The sequence below is a fragment of the Haliotis rubra genome, unplaced genomic scaffold, assembly GCF_003918875.1.
Source record: "Haliotis rubra isolate DU_JTF1 unplaced genomic scaffold, ASM391887v1 Scf313, whole genome shotgun sequence".
NCBI classification, from domain to species: domain Eukaryota; kingdom Metazoa; phylum Mollusca; class Gastropoda; order Lepetellida; family Haliotidae; genus Haliotis; species Haliotis rubra.
This window is the reverse complement of record NW_025766984.1, coordinates 751047-770000: the sequence shown is the minus strand read 5'-3', so window position 1 is coordinate 770000 and position 18954 is coordinate 751047. Positions and strand designations below refer to the sequence as shown.

Here is an 18954-nt window from a genome sequence, read left to right as displayed (position 1 = left end):
CTTTGCCTGATAAATCTGTATAGAGGAACGCTTGTCTTTTAGTCTACCGACATTTGCTGTACAAGATAGGAGATCCAGATACTGTTCGTGGTTTGAATCCCATATTGGCCATGTTTCTAGGTTTGTCAGTACCATGCATGTTTAAGGGTTTCCCCGAAATGACAAACGTCCATCATGTCATGGTTTCCATCAAGCTGACATACCGTGATGTCACTGGCATATCAGCAGAAATCCGCTTCCCACATTGTGATCAAGACTTACATCCGATTATGTTGGTCTTCATTCCGAACCAATCAGTGGTTCGTTCAGTCAAGAATCCCGTTCTGACCAACAAATTGTTTTGTCGAGTCTAACCTCCCGTTCCAACAAGTCAGTGGTTTGTTGGGATTAGGGTACCGTTCCAACCAATCACTGGTTATCAATCATTGATCCCATTTCACAGAGCCATCTCAGAATTACAGCTGTCCTACCCAAGTGTTAAATCACTGGAGGTACGATCGTCATAGCGGCCATGTCGGGTATGAAACGGTGTCCCTACCCAAGTGTTAAATCACTGGCGGTACGATCGTCATAGCGGCCATGTCGGGTATGACACGGTGTCCCTACCCAAGTGTTAAATCACTGGCGGCACGATCGTCATAGCGGCCAAGTCGGGTATGAAACGGTGTCCTTACCCAAGTGTTAAATCACTGGCGGTACGATCGTCATAGCGGCCATGTCGGTATGAAACGGTGTCCCTACCCAAGTGTTAAATCACTGGTGGTACGATTGTCATAGCGGCCATGTCGGGTATGAAACGGTGTCCCCGCATCTTCCCTGGTCACCATGGTATTGTTCATTGTTTTTTTGTTGATGCACGTGGGTCCGACACGCCGTAAACTGGAATACTGTTCAAAGCAGCCTTAAACCACACTCACTCACTACTAATGCAATTTATAGTATCCTTTTGAGGTATCCATTCTATTAGAACCGGTAACGAGTTAGACCTGGTCTTCAGTAACCCATGCTTGTCGTAAGAAGCGATTAACGGGATCGGGAATTCAGGCTTGGTTGACACATGTCATCGTATATCCACTGTGAAGGTCTATGCTCAGGATATTGATCACTGGATTGTCTTGTCCAGGCTCGATTATTGACAGATCGCTGCCCTTAAACTGGAATATTACTGAGTGCGGTGGTTTTAAACAACAAGCTCACAAAACCATTCCGTGTGCATTACAAGAAGTTGGTTCATGCTGAGGCAACCTGTAGTACATAAAACTACTGAACCACTTTGCAGGAACAGATACACTGAGCTCCCTAACCGTTCGTTAAGGTGAGCTAATGGCAAGCGCCTGTTATCTGTCGGCCACGCAACAGGTGCTCTTCTCACAACAGGACATAAACTGTATTCTACAGACCTGGCATACTGGTTGCCAACATCTGACACAGTCCACACATATATACGGATGTAACAGTACAATATTGTTAATTCATCACTTAACGCAGTTCACACAGCTTTCACTCTAAAACCATATTTTACCATCTTTTCCTGAATAAATGTAATTAGTTGTTCATTTTATGTCACCAGATGTGGTGTGTCTAAGAGGGCAGTGTGATGAGGTTCGATGATTTGATTGTCACACGCACATCAAGTGTTCTTCAAAACGAAGACAAAGGCGCCGACAGATAATCTTGGTGTTATATTCTTCATATAAGTGGTTTAAGGGTCAGTGGTTATATCGTTCGCTCGTCATGCTGACAATCCGGGTTCGAATTTTACCGAATGATTATACTGCGAAGTCCATTGCTGGTGTCTTCCGTATTTCTGAAATAAAAGCGGCGTAAACATATGCACCTGTTGTCAGTATTGTCACGTTATCGAACTTAAAAACTTAAATAATATCCTTTTGCGATCCCGTTTAATGGTATGCGGGTTTAGACAAAGTTGCGTGTACAGCTCACACGTACAACTTGTTCCTGCTCACATACATCAATACAAACAATGAGGGGAATCTGAGCTCTTAGAAATATCTCATTGCAAGAGGAATTGGTTTAATATATTATTCATGAACGTTAAGCCCTATTAACAGATTTTATATTTTCTGAATTATTCAGTGTGTACATTCCCGATGCTGGGACCAGAAACGTGACATATATTTGCCATGTTTGGTGATGAGTCAGCACTAATTCAGTATCCTGCTCGGGGATTGGTGTTGTTACCATTGTGATATCATTGACGCAACAATGCTTTGTGCTAGTATTTATTTACCAACCTTTATGCTACACTACATGAGGCATAATACGCAAGCAGTTGGGCATAGGCATTTCAGATCATAGTTCACAGTGCACGACTTCGATAGGCATATAAGTGAGGTGAGGTTAGGTGAAATTGGGTTTAACGTCGTGCTTGAGAATATTTCGCTCATATGACGATGTGCATGCGTGTGTGTATGTGTAGGTGCGGCTGCTTGTACTAGCCCAGACTGAAGCTGGTTTTATAGTGCTAGCCCACTGAGATACCATGCCGCAGTGAAGCATGAATACCCCACTCAGACACATTATACTGACTCCGAGCCGACCAATCCTTGTTGTACCCATTAATGCCGAGCGCCAGGCAGGGACCAACAAGTACCATATTTTAATGTCTTTGGGTATGATGCGGTCGGGGATCAAACCCGCGACCTTCCGCTCTCCGGGCGGACGCTGTAACCACTACACCACGGAAGCGGCCGGCATATAAGTGGTTTGGCATAGTCTTTGTTTGCTTGTTCGTTGTTAAACACCGCACTCGGCCACATTCCAGCTACAAGGCGGCGGTTTGTAAATAATCGAATCTGGGCAAGACAATCCAGTGATCAACAGCATTAGCATCGATCTGCGTAACTGGGCTGCGTGTGTGTGTGTGACGATATTGAGAAACGTTTTGAGACACACTTCAGACACTGCCACTCTTAAAATACGCTGTCTAACGTATATAAAATCGTAACCTCGGACGAGGGAAATGATACTGCTCAACCTCTCCCTTCCGTCCACCCATCTATTGCTCTGCCATCATTTCAAAATTGTAAACAAAGGGGAAAATATCAGTTTCACTTTCCAAATGATAAACAAGTGCAAAAAAGGGCAAATTTGAAAATATTTGTCTTAAAATATTTTGATGTGTATTATTCCACGAGCTTCGTAAATTACAGAAAACAACCACCTCTTAATTACATTTCTTTTATTTCAACTTAAACTCTACAGAACACTGTGTGCTCACATATTTTAACAAAGTTAACCCTGTAAATTGTAAAGGAAGTTTACCCGCCATTATCCCCTCTCTAGCCATGTGTAACAAAGGGAAAATACTCCATAAAACAACAGACTCGCAACTGACATCCACAAACTGCGGGTGAAACACAGACTTACGCAGAATTTGATTTTGACGCATGAGGATGACAAAGCCATCATGTAGGGTTTGGACAAACCGGGTTCTATCTTGACAGAAGAGTGATTGCCATTTCTGGAAACTTTAAACCTTATTATGTCTTACTGGCAGCAATTTTAAACATTTTATCATGCTGGGATATGGAACTCTGATCAGTGCTTGGAGCTAAACAAACTGTATACAGGCCAGTGAAAGTCGCATCATCATAATAAATGATGCACCATAATAAATGATGCACTATATACAAACCAATGGAGATAACTCCGTCAGTCCCCTTATCACAGACAAACACAACTGCACTAATGGTCCAAGAGTATGGTCTTCGAACAGTATTAACTTAGCAGTATTATACAGTTGAATACATACAAATTGATGAACCCTGAGATCATAATTCATCATCAAGCTTAGAATACTCCACTTGTATGGGAGAAAATTCCCAGAAACTGATCCCTAGACTCTCTAATGTTTCGTCTGAACATGACATAAAAATATTCATCTGTCCTTGTATACATAGACACAACAACCTATTGTTAGGTAGAATTCGTCAATAAAAAATCATATCAAAGTAAACAAAGTCTGAAAACTGTAGAGGAGGAATTCACACATGGCAGGATGATATCCAGTATATCTGTCATAATGACAAATGAGTAGTTTGGTTAAAGCTTCTTTGAACACAATTTCAGTAACATCCTGACGTCAGCTGAATGCAGACAAAATGGAGAAATTCCACGAGTACAGGTATAGAACTGATGCGTCAATGATCATAATCAGTATAAAGCTGGGACTGGAAACCATTATTGGCAAATCCTACCTTGACAAAAGGACGTTTTCTGGACAGAAAATTCCAGTGTTTCATCTGACATACTCATGTACCTTTTAAAAAATGTGAATATGTTATGAAACTTGCTAGTGCTGTATGTTTTACACTCTACAATACACAATAAAATATTTCAATGTCTTCACTTTTTCGGATCAGAAGCGTAGCGTGTGACATGAACATACAACATACTTGAGATGATCATTAGAGGATCACGAGTCCGTATCAGGGACATTATTAACACTGGTCATTTTTCATATGTTATCAATTAATGATTCCTTATGATCCTTCTATAATAGTATATTCCTAAGGAAATAGTATACCATGTTTAGTCCATATTGCACAACTCTCAAACCAGGCGCCAGACACCTGAAGATCACGTATTGTAACATCAAAACAGAATTAAAATGAAAATATATATAAAAAAACAAACAAAAAATGACCACTGCTACTTGCTTCATCTTCATATTCTTCTATTATTAATTATGTAAACTGGTGGTAGGTAAATAAGATTCTAAATCCTTGCACAACTGATGCATCCTATCTTTGCGAAATATCAAATTAATCACCTGAAACATTTATTTAAATCATTTACTTTTATTTAAATCAATAAATCTATACATCATGGACACAAGCCATCAACGACTAGAATCAGCAAGGGATTAATACAGTAGCAGGAAGATGTAATTATCCTGTCCAACACAATAATTACTACAACCATCAGTTAAAAAGCTGTATATGTAAGTTTACAGAACACAATTATAATTATATGCATACTTCTGCTAAGAGGATTCATACATCCTGAATATACTGAACAAAAACATACAAATTATGATTATGAACAGTTAAAAAATTGGGTAAAACAAATTTCCATTCTAACATGTATTTTGTCCGACATTCTTAATGACCACACAAATAGTGAATTTCAGTATTTTAGAATTAATGTATATGTTCTCATGGACACAGCCATAACTTTAGTTTCTTGAAGTGGAAAGCTGAACATTACATATTCTATATCTTGTCAGAAACTAATCATCATTTCCATTGCAGCTATATCCACCTCACACTCAACAAAAAAACACACACTGTGATTAAAATTTAAGAATGACAGCTACGATAATCACTTTGTGCACGTAGACTCCCATCAAGTCACACCACAAGAATGATCATATCACAACTTTATTAGAAACAACAAAATACTGTAGATCTCTGCTTTCACTTGCTGACTATGTAAGCGGAGAGCCATCGTATGTCTGCTTAAATATAATTCACAGCTATCTAGACGACCTGGTCGTTCATGCTTCACCTCTTTCTCTTCCTTCTACAGTTGATCAGTTACAACAACAGAGAGACAATGAATGCTTGGCAAGCCACATCAGTTTTCACACATGTACAAATGCAGGGATAGAAATTAACAAACATCAACAGTCTGACAATATATAGTGATACGTCAAAAATGTTTGAAATTCTTCTAGCCCTCAGGATACCTGACTGAAAGCTGGTCTGGGCTATCCGGCTAATGGTAATTCCTATCCCTGGAAAGCAGACTACAAAAAGGTAAAACACAACACACTGACAGAATATACTTGATACATGAACAGTATCATACTTCCTTGGTTTCATTGCTTCAGTATATTGTTTATTTGTGTTTATTTACCAGTAATTACATTGTCCCTTTAAGGGCTGTTCAATCATAGAATGCTTGTGGAGTTTCCAAGCTGATACTGATAGTTCAATGCATTGGCCACATTCCACAAACGACTGTAGTGCTATAGTTTGGCATGAAATGCATGTGGACCCGTTTTTTTGTAAATATCTCTTCATCCAATGACCCAATCGATCTCAAACTGTGAACTTTAATCTAGCAATAGAACACTGCCGCTGTTACAGGTCATTGGCTCCCTCCCTCTGCAAGCCGTCTGCGTTCTGCTGTTTATTTTGTTGACAGTGACATAGACAGATTCTTTAATACAAATGCATAAAATCGGTGATTTATAATGTGATTAGGTTGTCTGACAAAACATCCACTTGCACAGTTTGAGATCGATTGGGTTATTGGATGAAGAGATATTTAAAAAAACCCGGGTCCACTGCATTTCATGCCAAACTATAACTGCTAAGTCGATCCAAAAACTCCAAAACTGTAACATAGACTTGCGACATTCATAGCAATTCAGCCAGACTAATGAAAACACCTATATTTGTTCCCATGATGAACCTTTATGATGCAAGGCATTTCAAAATGGATTCTTCAAAATAAATAATCGGCAGTTCTTAGTTCCATTGTATTGACAAACATTGCTTTAACAGTCCTAGGATTTCTGTTATTAGCTCCCCCCTCCGCTCTTGGAATCTGTGACATATTTCTTCCAGAGTCCAGGCAAAACCGCGGCGCCGACGCCTATTGTCATGGCTCCTACCACCATGCCCTGAGCGATGACACGAAACTTCATGAGGTACACTGAAGTGGACATTCGTCCTCGATTCTTATACATCACTGCTCCATATGTGACTGCACCCAGTAGGCCAAGGATTCCTGTAAGTGAATTAAATGTTAAAGACCACTTTTGCCAAAGTCACTCTGTATCACTGGGATATGTACAATCTGTAACATCAACAAAGTAATGCTGTATATATCTTACATACACAGTGCCAATGGCATTGTTGCTCCTCAGATTGTTTGGTTCAGGGGTCAGTGTGCTATAATGACAACACACATGTGTAAGGAAATATTACAGCCACCAGAAGTAACTTTGAAGGTTTTTCCCCAGATACCCATGCAGGACAAAATGGACCTGACATAGGCTCCCTTGACTTACAGATGTTCAATATTCTGCCATTACAAACTGTCCGAAAACATGCCTGGCCAAGTATGAGAAGTAATCATGTTAGAGCAATGACTTTCCTCAACACTTGATCTATCTCATTGACTGTTTCTACCATGTCATATCATAAATAAACATAAGCAGATAGGATATAAAAACCAAAAGGCCACAATGGAATGTTAGACTTAAGTACGGAAAATTCGAAGATATGAAGAGAGGCATTATATGTATTTTTCTTTGTTTCTTTTCATACTATCTGTTGTACATTTACTGTTTAACACATGAAGTGTGAATTTGGAGGCACTATGTAAATGACTTACATGACGTACTTCATTATGTGAAGAAGGAAGGCTACAAACATAGCTATTTTCTTTGAAAGTATTTTTAGGGATAATACAATTCTGGGAGACAAGGTACATGGTTGTGATAAGGATGGTCAGGGATTAAATCCATCCATCAAACCATTTATTTAGACAATAATAACCAACCTATTGGCACAAATGGTGCTTCTTTTGCTTTCCGCCATAATTTGTTTTCTGCCTTCACTGAATCTTCCCACTGTGGGGGTTCCACACGATTTGCATCTGTTGACATGTTGTCTGGCATTTACCTTCAACTGAGAGAACAATGACAGAATGATGATGAGAAGAAAATCACATTTGAATAATTGCAGACAAAGATCCTGACATAAAAGCTTCTGCAGACAGAAAGCACAGTACAGTTTACATGACAAGAACCACATCAATAAGCAGAAAGCTGGAAGATTAGTAGCATTTGATGATGAAAATCTTGTCAAACATCTGGGCACATACTCTGAAAGTGAAATATTGTTATCCGGTACTCCCGAAAAGCCAAAAGGGCTGTTATTAAAAGTTATCATTAAAAGTTGCAGGTCAACATTTGGAAATAGATGTAAGGGCACATTATTCTTTCACGCATACTTGCTCTGTGACAAAAACATTCACCACTTATAATCATGGATGTAGCTCATGGACCTGACATGTAAGCATGTACAAGTTTTCAGTAAGGAAAAAATGTTCTACCTTGACAAATAGACTGTTGTAAAGGTAAAATTTATTGTCAGGGCTCCAGATAAGGGCTGTATCGGCGTATGTACAGAAATAAAATGTGCACGATACGGTAGGAAATAATTTAGAAAACGTAGCAGATACGCACCACAGCAATGGTGTACGGTCTTAGAATCATTTACAGACGTATTTATATGAAATAGTATTGTTTTATTGTTCATGGACCTGTTTACACAAGAGTAGCAATGTTGTTGTGCATATATGAAAGAAACGCAAACTTACTGGTACTCAATTAACTTCCATTAAGTACACTTAATGTACTCTTAAGGTTTTCCAGTACTCCTGCATTGAAAAAGTAAGGAGTATGTACTCCTGATGACTGATGTTGAAAATTTATCTGGAACCCAGTATTGAACCAGGTTAATTTAACCTAATCAAACAGTGAGTACCAGACACAGGTTAATGGGTAGTCACGCTACCTAAGACACTGCAACAGTCTACAAATGGTGTACAAAACAAACCCTCCTCTAGTAATTAACATAACTTAGTGAGTGGAAATGACGATGGACAGATATGCATGATCATGATGATGAGTAGGATCATGATTTTGAAACTTCAAAAAGAATGCACTTAGTTAAGATTTACTGCTTGGTATTACTGACTAAGAACACTTCAGTAATAAACTTTTAAATATTCAACATATTTTTCTTACATGTCAAGTGAATAATGATACATATATTTTATTCACTGTCATAAACCATCTTTATGGATGGCATGTGCAGAAGACACGACACTATTGTCTCATATTTTCCACTGGTCCTTAAGCAAACTGGCTGAATTCAGCTTTTGATTAAATTTTCACTGAGGTCCAAATGAGCAGAATGAGGACAGTGACTCTGACAGTGACACTCTTAATTTAGATTTCAGAGATTTCTTGAGAGTATCTATTTCTTTATCAGCACATATACATTTAAAGGTAATCATGAACATTAAAACTCACCAGATTTTCTAAAAACGGAATATGTAGCTATATCGAAATGGCAGACACCTCCTGGATCTTTTGTAACTTACCACGCTCTCAGTTTGACATTCGGACGTGACCGGAAGTGTGAGCAACTGACCTTTTTGTTGCGTCATTGACCTTCACGTTCACGTGAGCTGGGCCCCGTCTCGCATATTGCAATATAGGCAAGGTGACGCGCGCAAAGGGAGCCGGGAACCAGCTTACACGTTCACGTTCCTACTAAGCTGGTTCCCGGCACCCTTTGCGCACAAACTTGCACTATATGTGAAGAGACGGTGCCCAGCTTTATCTCCTACCCAGAGTTCTACTGCCCCTGAGTGACCTTGATTATGAAAACCAAAGACGTATATACGAAATATTTTTAGATAATCACATAGTGGTTGTAGTATGATCTAATGTCCATCTAATGATGGAAAATTAAATATAAAAATGTTTATTTCTGTTTTAATAAAGAAACGTTTTTGTAAACAACACATGTCTATATTTCCGGACAACCTTACTACTTCCGGTTCAGTCACATGCAATGTTTACGTGAAGAGTTGTTCGATGTCATTTCCATTATGTAGCAGATGATAACATGTAAATAGAGAGTTATAACTCTTTCTCACTCTTCCCTAAAGGAATGTTGTTATGTGCAATGTGATGGGCTGTAATTTCGGTCATCAAAACCACAAGCGCTAAGAGAAACTCCGCTTTTCTAAATGACAAAAAATGTAAATGACAACACAACAGGTTGTATCCCTCGGCGATTTTCACAAAGCCAGTACCAGAATTTTATGTGATCACTGAAAATGTTTTGGAAATCCCGTTGAGGAGCAGTAGGCAGGAGATTCGGTGGGTTTCTGTTTTCAAACTGAGTGATAAAGCAAACTGATGGAAGTAGTTCTAGCAAATCTGGACATCGGCCCGACAAATTTCGTGAAACTGAAAGTGATGAAGAATCTGGCATGATATAGTCGATTCGTTGAATGGTCGAACTCAGGGTTCAGTGATAGATTTTGTTTATCGCTAAAATTCTTTGATTTTATGTATGTGTCATATTTTTTCTGTCTCATTCCAAAAGTTTACGAGCGATTTTATGCTCACACACTTAACCAGCAAAAACCTTATGTGAAATGTTAAAACAAGTGGTCAGATGTCACATTAAAATGCGTCCCCATGAGACAATAATTAGGATGAATGATCACAAATACCCTGTAGCCCCCCCCCACACACACACACAGAGAAATGAGGTGACTTTGTCAGTATTTGATTCTGAAACAATTCTCTATGATTCCAAATATTCTTCTTTCACAAAGATCCAGCTGTAAACATGATAGAGTACAATCAAATCATTAGTATGGCTCTACTGATCAGAAATTGTATAATGTTCTCCAGACCTTAGACACAGTTTAGCTATTAATAACACTTTGCAACTTTTCTTCAGGTGGTCTATGAATTATGATACAATGTATTGCTGAATGTTTGAAATTTCCGTCTGGTTTGAGAAAGCGATGATGTAACATTTGTAATGATCTGGCCTATATTTTGCTGAGCATTTAGAATGTTACAGCATCTCATCAAATTTACATGAAAAGTTTGCGTTAAACAGTATTCATGGTATTCCCCAACCAACCACAATACATATAATTACTCGTTTGTCTGCATGGTTTAAATCTCATCTTCTCTGTGTTGAATGATTGCTTGTAATGTGGCATATTATTGGGTGTGGACAACAATCATGATAACGCCATGTCAGAAACAATAGTAAAACTGAATGATTAATCTGATATCTCTGAATTTGTCTGTCATCAAATTGTACATGTTACTATGATGGTAATTTAACTTTGCAATCAAATTCTTTTTGAACATTCTGTAAACAAAAACCTAATAAAGCTGGTATTATCAATGTAAATTCTCAAGCAATCCTTTTATGTGTATGATGTAGATCTGTACTTTCTAAAGTGGGTTCTTAGAAATCTTCTATGTGTATGAAGAATTTGATAGTTGAATAGAATTCATTAAACAAACATTTTTGTGGTGACATGTTTTCATAGTATGAGGTTTTTGTGAGCAGATGGATTTAGGATGATGAGGCGAAGGAAGGCACCAGTTTCAGAAGAAGAGAGAGAGCAGGAAGTGTTATCAAGCTTGTGTCAACTGCTAAGGAAGAATGGTAAGTTTTCATTGTCAGTATGAAGCTACACGACGGAATCAGAGACTGAACTGGCTGTTGATAGATTATCATGCAATATGCATGATCTGAAAGCAACATTTGTCAAAGTATGGTAGATTTAGTGTGAAAATACACTGAAATATAAAATAAAATGCTTAATAAATCACAAAAATCAATGAGAATTTCATATGAGAAATATCATATAGCTATTGTTTATCACACAGTAAGCCACTGCAGGGACAATAATCCACTCAGGGTGGCACCCCTCTGGGTTTTTCACCTGGTAATATTATATTCCATGATGAACAAGTGATTCTGTGTGGTATATTTTATTGTACCATAAACAATTCCTTCTCATTTATTTATTTCTTCTTTGACACATGTCATCATATCCCAGTTGCCTAGATCAATGCTCATGCTGTATATCATTGGATTGTCTGGTACAGACTCGATTATCGACAGACCGAAACTCCCTCCCTCATTTATTTCTTAAATAGTATTACTACAACAAGACCAGTGTTTGACAGTGATACCATTTCTGATCATTGCTAGTTATGAAGTGTTTGATATGTGTAGGTGATAAAATAATAGACCTGGAAAGTTGTCTTTGTTATTGTTTTTGTTATAGTCAAAGTGTTATTCCTGCAATGTTGTGGAGGGATTCCTTTTTACTTTGTACTTTGGTTTCATCACTATATGGCTGAAACAATGCAGGTGTGATGTAAAGCTTTCACTCTCACTCATTGTTAAAGGCACTATATCACACCACACTTCTCTAAAAATAAGGGGCGGCGGGGTAGCCTAGTGGTTAAAGCGTTGGCTCGTCCCGCCGAAGATCCGGGTTCGATTCCCCACATGGGCACATTGTGTGAACCCCATTACTGGTGTCCCCCGCCGTGATATTGCTGGAATATTGCTAAAAGCGGCGTAACACTAAACTCAGTCAGTCAGTCAGTCTAAAAATACATAATGCATTTCTCTCAATACTACTATCAGCCCATAGAGTTATGTCCCTTGGAACGCTCTACAAATATCCTACGCACAACTTGTGATTGAAACCAGTTCAGCAAACACCGACAATACAGCATGCGACAGATTTCGATGTCCAGAGCAATTGTTTTCTTTCCATATATGACAAGTGTTCTCTGTTTGGAAGCAGTTTCAGTTATTGATTTCAGGCAAGTCATATGGGATAATAAGTCTTTTATTGCATCAATAGGAAGCGAGTGCATATTAGGGCTGCGCAATATAACCGGTTTACCGGTATTTACCGGTTCAGACATGAAAACGATACGTATTGCGATACGCTGATCGAAAACCGGTATTTTGCCATGCATTCGGAAAACTTCGTAACACTCGGAAATCTTCGGATATTTCCTTATTTCATTTGTGCCAAATATTATTCACATTTCTATTTTATCATGATGAAAAGTTGTTATTAAAGCTTAATCAAGCATAGTGATTTTGCTGTGTTTTTGCTGTATAAATCAAGCATTAACTCGATTATAAGTAGTTTTTTGTTTAAAAATACTTCATGCAATATATTGCAATACATATCGCAATAAATGCTTTCACATCACAATATATCGCAATATGAAAATTCTCTGCAATACCCACCCCTAGTGCATATGCCCCAATATATATAATATAGGCCAAAATATTGTCGGAAATGTGTGACATTGTGCCTTTAATGATGCCACTTAGTGATTTAAGACCTAATTCAGGAGCAGGATGCAGATACACTTGCCAATAGTAACCATACTACTTATGCTTCCGTCTGGCGCTCGGCATTAATGGGTACAACAAGGACTGGTCGGCTCGGAGTCAGTATAATGTGTCTGAGTGGGGTATTCATGCTTCACTGCGGCATGGTATCTCAGTGGGCTAGCACTATAAAACCAGCTTAAGTGTGGGCTAGTACAAGCAGCCGCACATACACATACACACGCATGCACGTCGTCATATGAGCGAAATATTCTCACACACGACGTTAAACCCAATTTCACCTCACCTCACCTCACCTCACCTCACCTCACCTCACCTCACCTCACCTCACCTCACCTCACCTCACCTCACCTCACCTCACCTCACCTCATCCTCACCTCACCTCACCTCACCTCACCTCACCTCACCTCCACCCCATCACCTCCACCTCACCTCACCTCACCTCCTCACCTCCTCACCCCACCTCACCTCACCTATCCTCATCCTTCCAGGATCCTCACCCCACCTCACCTCTCCTCACCTCTCCTATGCTTCCAGGAGACAAGATTCTGCAGGGTGAGGGGAAGCTGTCCCTCACTACACAAAGTCTGGGAATGCTGGGAACGTCCATGCGTCGACTGAGTGACACGGAGAGTATGGGACTGGCAGCATCGGCAGCAACGTTCAACAAGATCAACAGGCAGGCCGCTGCCTGGAAACAGGATGTGGAATTCCTGCGGGATTTTATATCTAAAACTTTGGCCATCAAAGTGAGTTTGTCATGGAACAAGTACCAAGTATATTAGTAAACATGATATTGGAACAGATCTGTTGAGATTTGTCTGCACTATGTTAGAATCATACTGTTTGTCATCTTGTGATCTTGGTGAACAGGCGAATATCTTTTTTGTATGAAATGTCTATATTATGGGAATGGAGGGGTATCTCAGGGGGGCAAACCATTTGCTTGTCATGTCAAAGGATAGGTTCACCACTTTTGTCTACAAAATCCTCAAAATGTCCTGTTGTCATTTGTCCGTGGTAAAATCACAAAGCCGTAATGTCACTTGTATTTCCAGCTGATGCATGGCTCGAATACAATGCAGGGTGCAATTCAGATACATCGGTTCCGCAGCTTGACTTTGTTGGAGGTGAAGAAGGTCCCCATCCATATGATAGAGGGCTTGCAGGTCCTGCGGGGGCAGCTGCATACCGTCATCGTGTCCCGCAGCCTCATGCATCTGCAGGTTAGTAGCAGTGATAGCAGCAACATCAGTAGTGTTGTAAATAGTAGTGATAGCAGCAACATCAGTAGCATTGCAAATAGCAGTGATAGCAGCAACATCAGTAGTGTTGTAAATAGCAGTGATAGCAGCAACATCAGTAGTGTTGTAAATAGTAGTGTTAGTAGCAACATCAGTAGTGTTGTAAATAGCAGTGATAGCAGCAACATCAGTAGTGTTGTAAATAGCAGTGATAGCAGCAACATCAGTAGCATTGCAAATAGCAGTGTTAGTAGCAGTATCAGGTTGTGTGGTAGTGGTTAAAGCGTTTGCTCGTCACGCCAAAGACCCGCATTCTATTCCCCACATGGACATAATATGTGAAGCCCATTTCTGGTATCCGCCTGATATTACTGGAATATTGCTAAAAGCGACGTAAAACTAAACTCACTCACTAGTAACAGCTTCGTAGGATTGTGAATAGAATAGTCAGTGGCAGCATTAGTAGCGTAGTAAATGGCAGTGTTAGCAGCAACTTCAGCATTGTAAGTAGTAGTGTCAGTAGCAGCATCAGCAACATTGGTCTGGTGGTCAATCACAGCTGTATTTAATAGTAGCAGCAACAATCATGTCAGTATTAATGTCAGTGTCAGTTGTACCCTGTGAGTAGCAGCAGTAATAGCAGTCTTAGTAGCAGTGTTTGTAGCTGTAATTTAAACAATGTTAATTGCACCATTAGTAGCATTTAGAGTAGGACTAGTAGCAGTATTAGTAGCAGCAACATTCATATGTCAGTCTTAGTAGCAGTGTTTGTAGCTGTAATTTAAGCAATGTTAGTTGCACCATTAGTAGCATTTAGAGTAGGACTAGTAGCAGCATTAGTAGCAGCAACATTCATATGTCAGTCTTAGTAGCAGTGTTTGTAGCTGTAATTTAAGCAATGTTAGTTGCACCATTAGTAGCATTTAGAGTAGGACTAGTAGCAGTATTAGTAGCAGCAACATTCATATGTCAGTCTTAGTAGCAGTGTTTGTAGCTGTAATTTAAGCAATGTTAGTTGCACCATTAGGAGCATTTAGAGTAGGACTAGTAGCAGTATTAGTAGCAGCAACATTCATATGTCAGTCTTAGTAGCAGTGTTTGTAGCTGTAATTTAAGCAATGTTAGTTGCACCATTAGTAGCATTTAGAGTAGGACTAGTAGCAGTATTAGTAGCAGCAACATTCATATGTCAGTCTTAGTAGCAGTGTTTGTAGCTGTAATTTAAGCAATGTTAGTTGCACCATTAGAGCATTTAGAGTAGGACTAGTAGCAGTATTAGTAGCAGCAACATTCATATGTCAGTCTTAGTAGCAGTGTTTGTAGCTGTAATTTAAGCCAATGTTAGTTGCACCATTAGGAGCATTTAGAGTAGGACTAGTAGCAGTATTAGTAGCAGCAACATTCATATTTCAGTCTTAGTAGCAGTGTTGGTAGCTGTAATTTAAGCAATGTTAGTTGCACCATTAGTAGCATTTAGAGTAGGACTAGTAGCAGTATTAGTAGCAGCATTTCATTATGTAGCAGCAGTGTTTGTAGCTGTAATTTAAGCAGGTTAGTTGCACCATTAGTAGCATTTAGAGTAGGACTAGTAGCAGTATTAGTAGCAGCATTAGTAGCAGCATTAGTAGCAGCATTAGTAGCAGCATTAGTAGCATTTAGAGTAGGACTAGTAGCAGCATTAGTAGCAGCATTAGTAGCAGCATTAGCAAAGCAGCTGCATTAGTAGCATTTTAGAGTAGGACTAGTAGCAGTATTAGTAGCAGCAACATTCATAGTCAGTCTTAGTAGCAGCATTAAGTAGCAATGTTAGTTGCAGCATTAGTAGCATTTAGAGTAGGACTAGTAGCAGTATTAGTAGCAGCATTAGTAGCATTCAGTCTTAGTAGTGGGACTAGTAGCAGTATTAGTAGCAGCATTAGTAGCAGCATTAGTAGCATTTAGAGTAGGACTAGTAGCAGTATTAGTAGCAGCATTAGTAGCAGCATTAGTAGCATTTAGAGTAGGACTAGTAGCAGTATTAGTAGCAGCATTAGTAGCAGCATTAGTAGCATTTAGAGTAGGACTAGTAGCAGTATTAGTAGCAGCATTAGTAGCAGTATTAGTAGCAGCATTAGTAGCAGCATTAGTAGCATTTAGAGTAGGACTAGTAGCAGTATTTGTAGCAGCATTAGTAGCAGCATTAGTAGCATTTAGAGTAGGACTAGTAGCAGTATTTGTAGCAGCATTAGTAGCAGCATTAGTAGCATTTAGAGTAGGACTAGTAGCAGTATTAGTAGCAGCATTAGTAGCAGCATTAGTAGCATTTAGAGTAGGACTAGTAGCAGTATTTGTAGCAGCATTAGTAGCAGCATTAGTAGCATTTAGAGTAGGACTAGTAGCAGTATTAGTAGCAGCATTAGTAGCAGCATTAGTAGCATTTAGAGTAGGACTAGTAGCAGCAATGTTCACAGCAGCATTAGGAGTAGCATCACTAAGAATGTTACCATCATCAGTTGCAGTGTTAGTAATGGTATTTAAAGCTGCATTAATCCCAGTGTTTGCAGCAGTGTGAGTGCCACAGTGTGAGTGAGAACAGGAGAGATTGTCACTGCTACTGTGTTATCAGAAATGTAGACAGCTAATGGTATTCAGTTGTTTTCTTCACATGTGACATGATCCTTAATGAAATTGTTCAGTTCAAGAAGATTCCTCTGGAGGACTAGGATGCATGCTTGATCTTGATCTTACAATATATTTGTTTTGTAAAATATTTGTGGGCAACTCATTTGAGTTGGTGTTTATTTTCTGAAATCTTGTAATTCACAGGAGCTGTTCGAGACGTGTGGTGGAGACATGAGTGCTCCCATGTCCTGGCCACACCTCAAGTCCGCATCTGTCAGCTTTAACGGCATTCAGAGTCTGGATGGATCACTTGTAAGTTGTTGACAAGTTGGTGTTGTTGTAGTTTTAACATGCAGCTGGTAACTTCCTGGCATTTACCCTCAATAGTGTTCTCTATGTCAGTGTAGAGAGATGTTGTGTTTATATGATTGGTACACCTACAGAATAGCGGATACATATCAGCTATATTGTTTAGTGTCACATCAGCCTATCCCTAAACCTTACCCTAAACCTTACCCTAAACCTTACCCTACCCTAAACCTTACCCTAAACCTTACCCTAAACCTTACCCTTACCCTAAACCTTACCCTAAACCTTACCCTTACCCTAAGCCTCATTCTCTTCCCACAGAGGTTACTCCTGTCATATCTTCCTACATAACCTCTGTTCTAATACGGCCCTTTCATGGTGTGAGCGTTCAAGACTCGTGATTGGAGACAATCAGATTTAGTTGTGCAATCAGCGACGTTGTTTCAAAAGTGATCATTCGCAAGGCCTCGGTAATTTCCGTATGCTTCGAGAAAACTAAACTTCTTCCCCTGCGCGATGCGCAAACGTTTCTTCTAGACAGAACTCAGTCATGTTATGGCGGATCAGTGGCATCTCCATCGCCCTCGTTGACAACGGACAAGCTAGCCATTAAACGTCTTGTGTGTAACATCAACACAAGTCACCGGCAGATGGGGGATATTTGTGGCCCCACATTTGCTTGTGTTAGTTAAGTTGAATCTAAGTCGATGTAACAGGCTTTCTGATTGGATGGAAAGAAGGGAGATAATTCGTGTTGCGATCTTTTGCCGCTAGGGGATTTTACGAGAACCGGGAAATATGGCCGTATTAGAACAGAGGTTACGTAGGAAGATATGACAGGAGTAACCTCTGTGGGAAGAGAATGCCTAAACCTAAACCTAACCCTAAACCTTACCCTAAACCTTACCCTTACCCTAAACCTAACCCTAAACCTAACCCTAAACCTAACCCTAAACCTAACCCTAAACCTTACCCTAAACCTTACCCTAAACCTAACCCTAAACCTTACCCTAACCCTAAGTAAATTCACGTGCTTTCAAAGCTGGTGGAAGGTATCCGGTATTCTGTAATCTTACCATAGGATTCACATCATTTACATCACAGGAATGTCTGAATTTGCAACCTCCTACCAAGTGGTACTAAGCTGTTTTGTAAAGGATGAATGGATGCCTGGGCTTCTATTGTTAAATTATTCTAATTTCAGAGATTACTGCCATGCTTGGAGGAGTTCGATGTGAGCCACAACCAACTGGATAGGGCAGACAAGAACCTGGAGGTAGGTGTCCTGAAGTCACTATCTTACAGCAATATCAATGTATTATCTCATGTTATAAGTATTGATAGATACTGAAATGAAATTGATTAAGCCCCAATTTGGCATGATTTGAGAATGGCCATCATCTTTGTATGAAGTTCTTGGTTTGTAAGATGGATGTGGCATGAGACTATGTGTCTGTTGGCTGATATGCCAGTCAAGTGTGTGGCTGTAATCTGTTGTGTCTGATGTGCCAGTAGACTTTGGTGTCTGATGTGCCAGTAGACATTAGTGTGTCATGTGCCAATAGACTGTGTCTGATGTGCCAGTAGACTCTGCATCTGATGTGCTAGTAGACTGTGTGTCTGATGTGCGAGTTAACTGTGTCTGATGTGCCAGTAGACTGTGCCTGATGTGCCAGTAGACTGTCTGATGTGCTAGTAGACTGTGTGTCTGATGTGCCAGTGGACTTTGGTGTGTGATGTGCCAGTAGACTGTGTGTCTGATGTGCCAGTAGACTGTGTGTCTCATGTGCCAGTAGATTGTGCATCTCATGTGCCAG

At 39.6% G+C, this 18954-nt stretch overlaps 2 protein-coding genes across 2 annotated transcripts in view; one reads left to right on the top strand and one right to left on the bottom strand.

Moving 5' to 3' along the window:
- Window positions 1-6221: 6221 nt before the first annotated feature.
- Window positions 6222-9258, bottom strand: LOC124283325 (HIG1 domain family member 1A, mitochondrial-like). The gene is made up of 3 exons (XM_046719360.1): window positions 9080-9258; window positions 7540-7667; window positions 6222-6762 (listed from the first exon to the last, which is right to left on the bottom strand). Exons 2-3 carry the CDS (start codon window positions 7655-7657, stop codon window positions 6554-6556), a joined length of 327 nt encoding a protein of 108 aa, XP_046575316.1. The 5' UTR covers window positions 7658-7667; window positions 9080-9258; the 3' UTR covers window positions 6222-6553.
- A 146-nt stretch (window positions 9259-9404) lies between these two features.
- The window catches only part of LOC124283324 (serine/threonine-protein kinase 11-interacting protein-like), a 40607-nt gene continuing 31057 nt past the window's right edge, over window positions 9405-18954 (top strand). Inside the window, 6 exon segments of the mRNA XM_046719359.1 lie at window positions 9405-9682; window positions 11160-11258; window positions 13521-13732; window positions 14042-14209; window positions 17033-17140; window positions 18342-18413. Coding sequence (XP_046575315.1) covers window positions 9673-9682; window positions 11160-11258; window positions 13521-13732; window positions 14042-14209; window positions 17033-17140; window positions 18342-18413 — 669 coding nt within the window. The 5' untranslated portion in view covers window positions 9405-9672.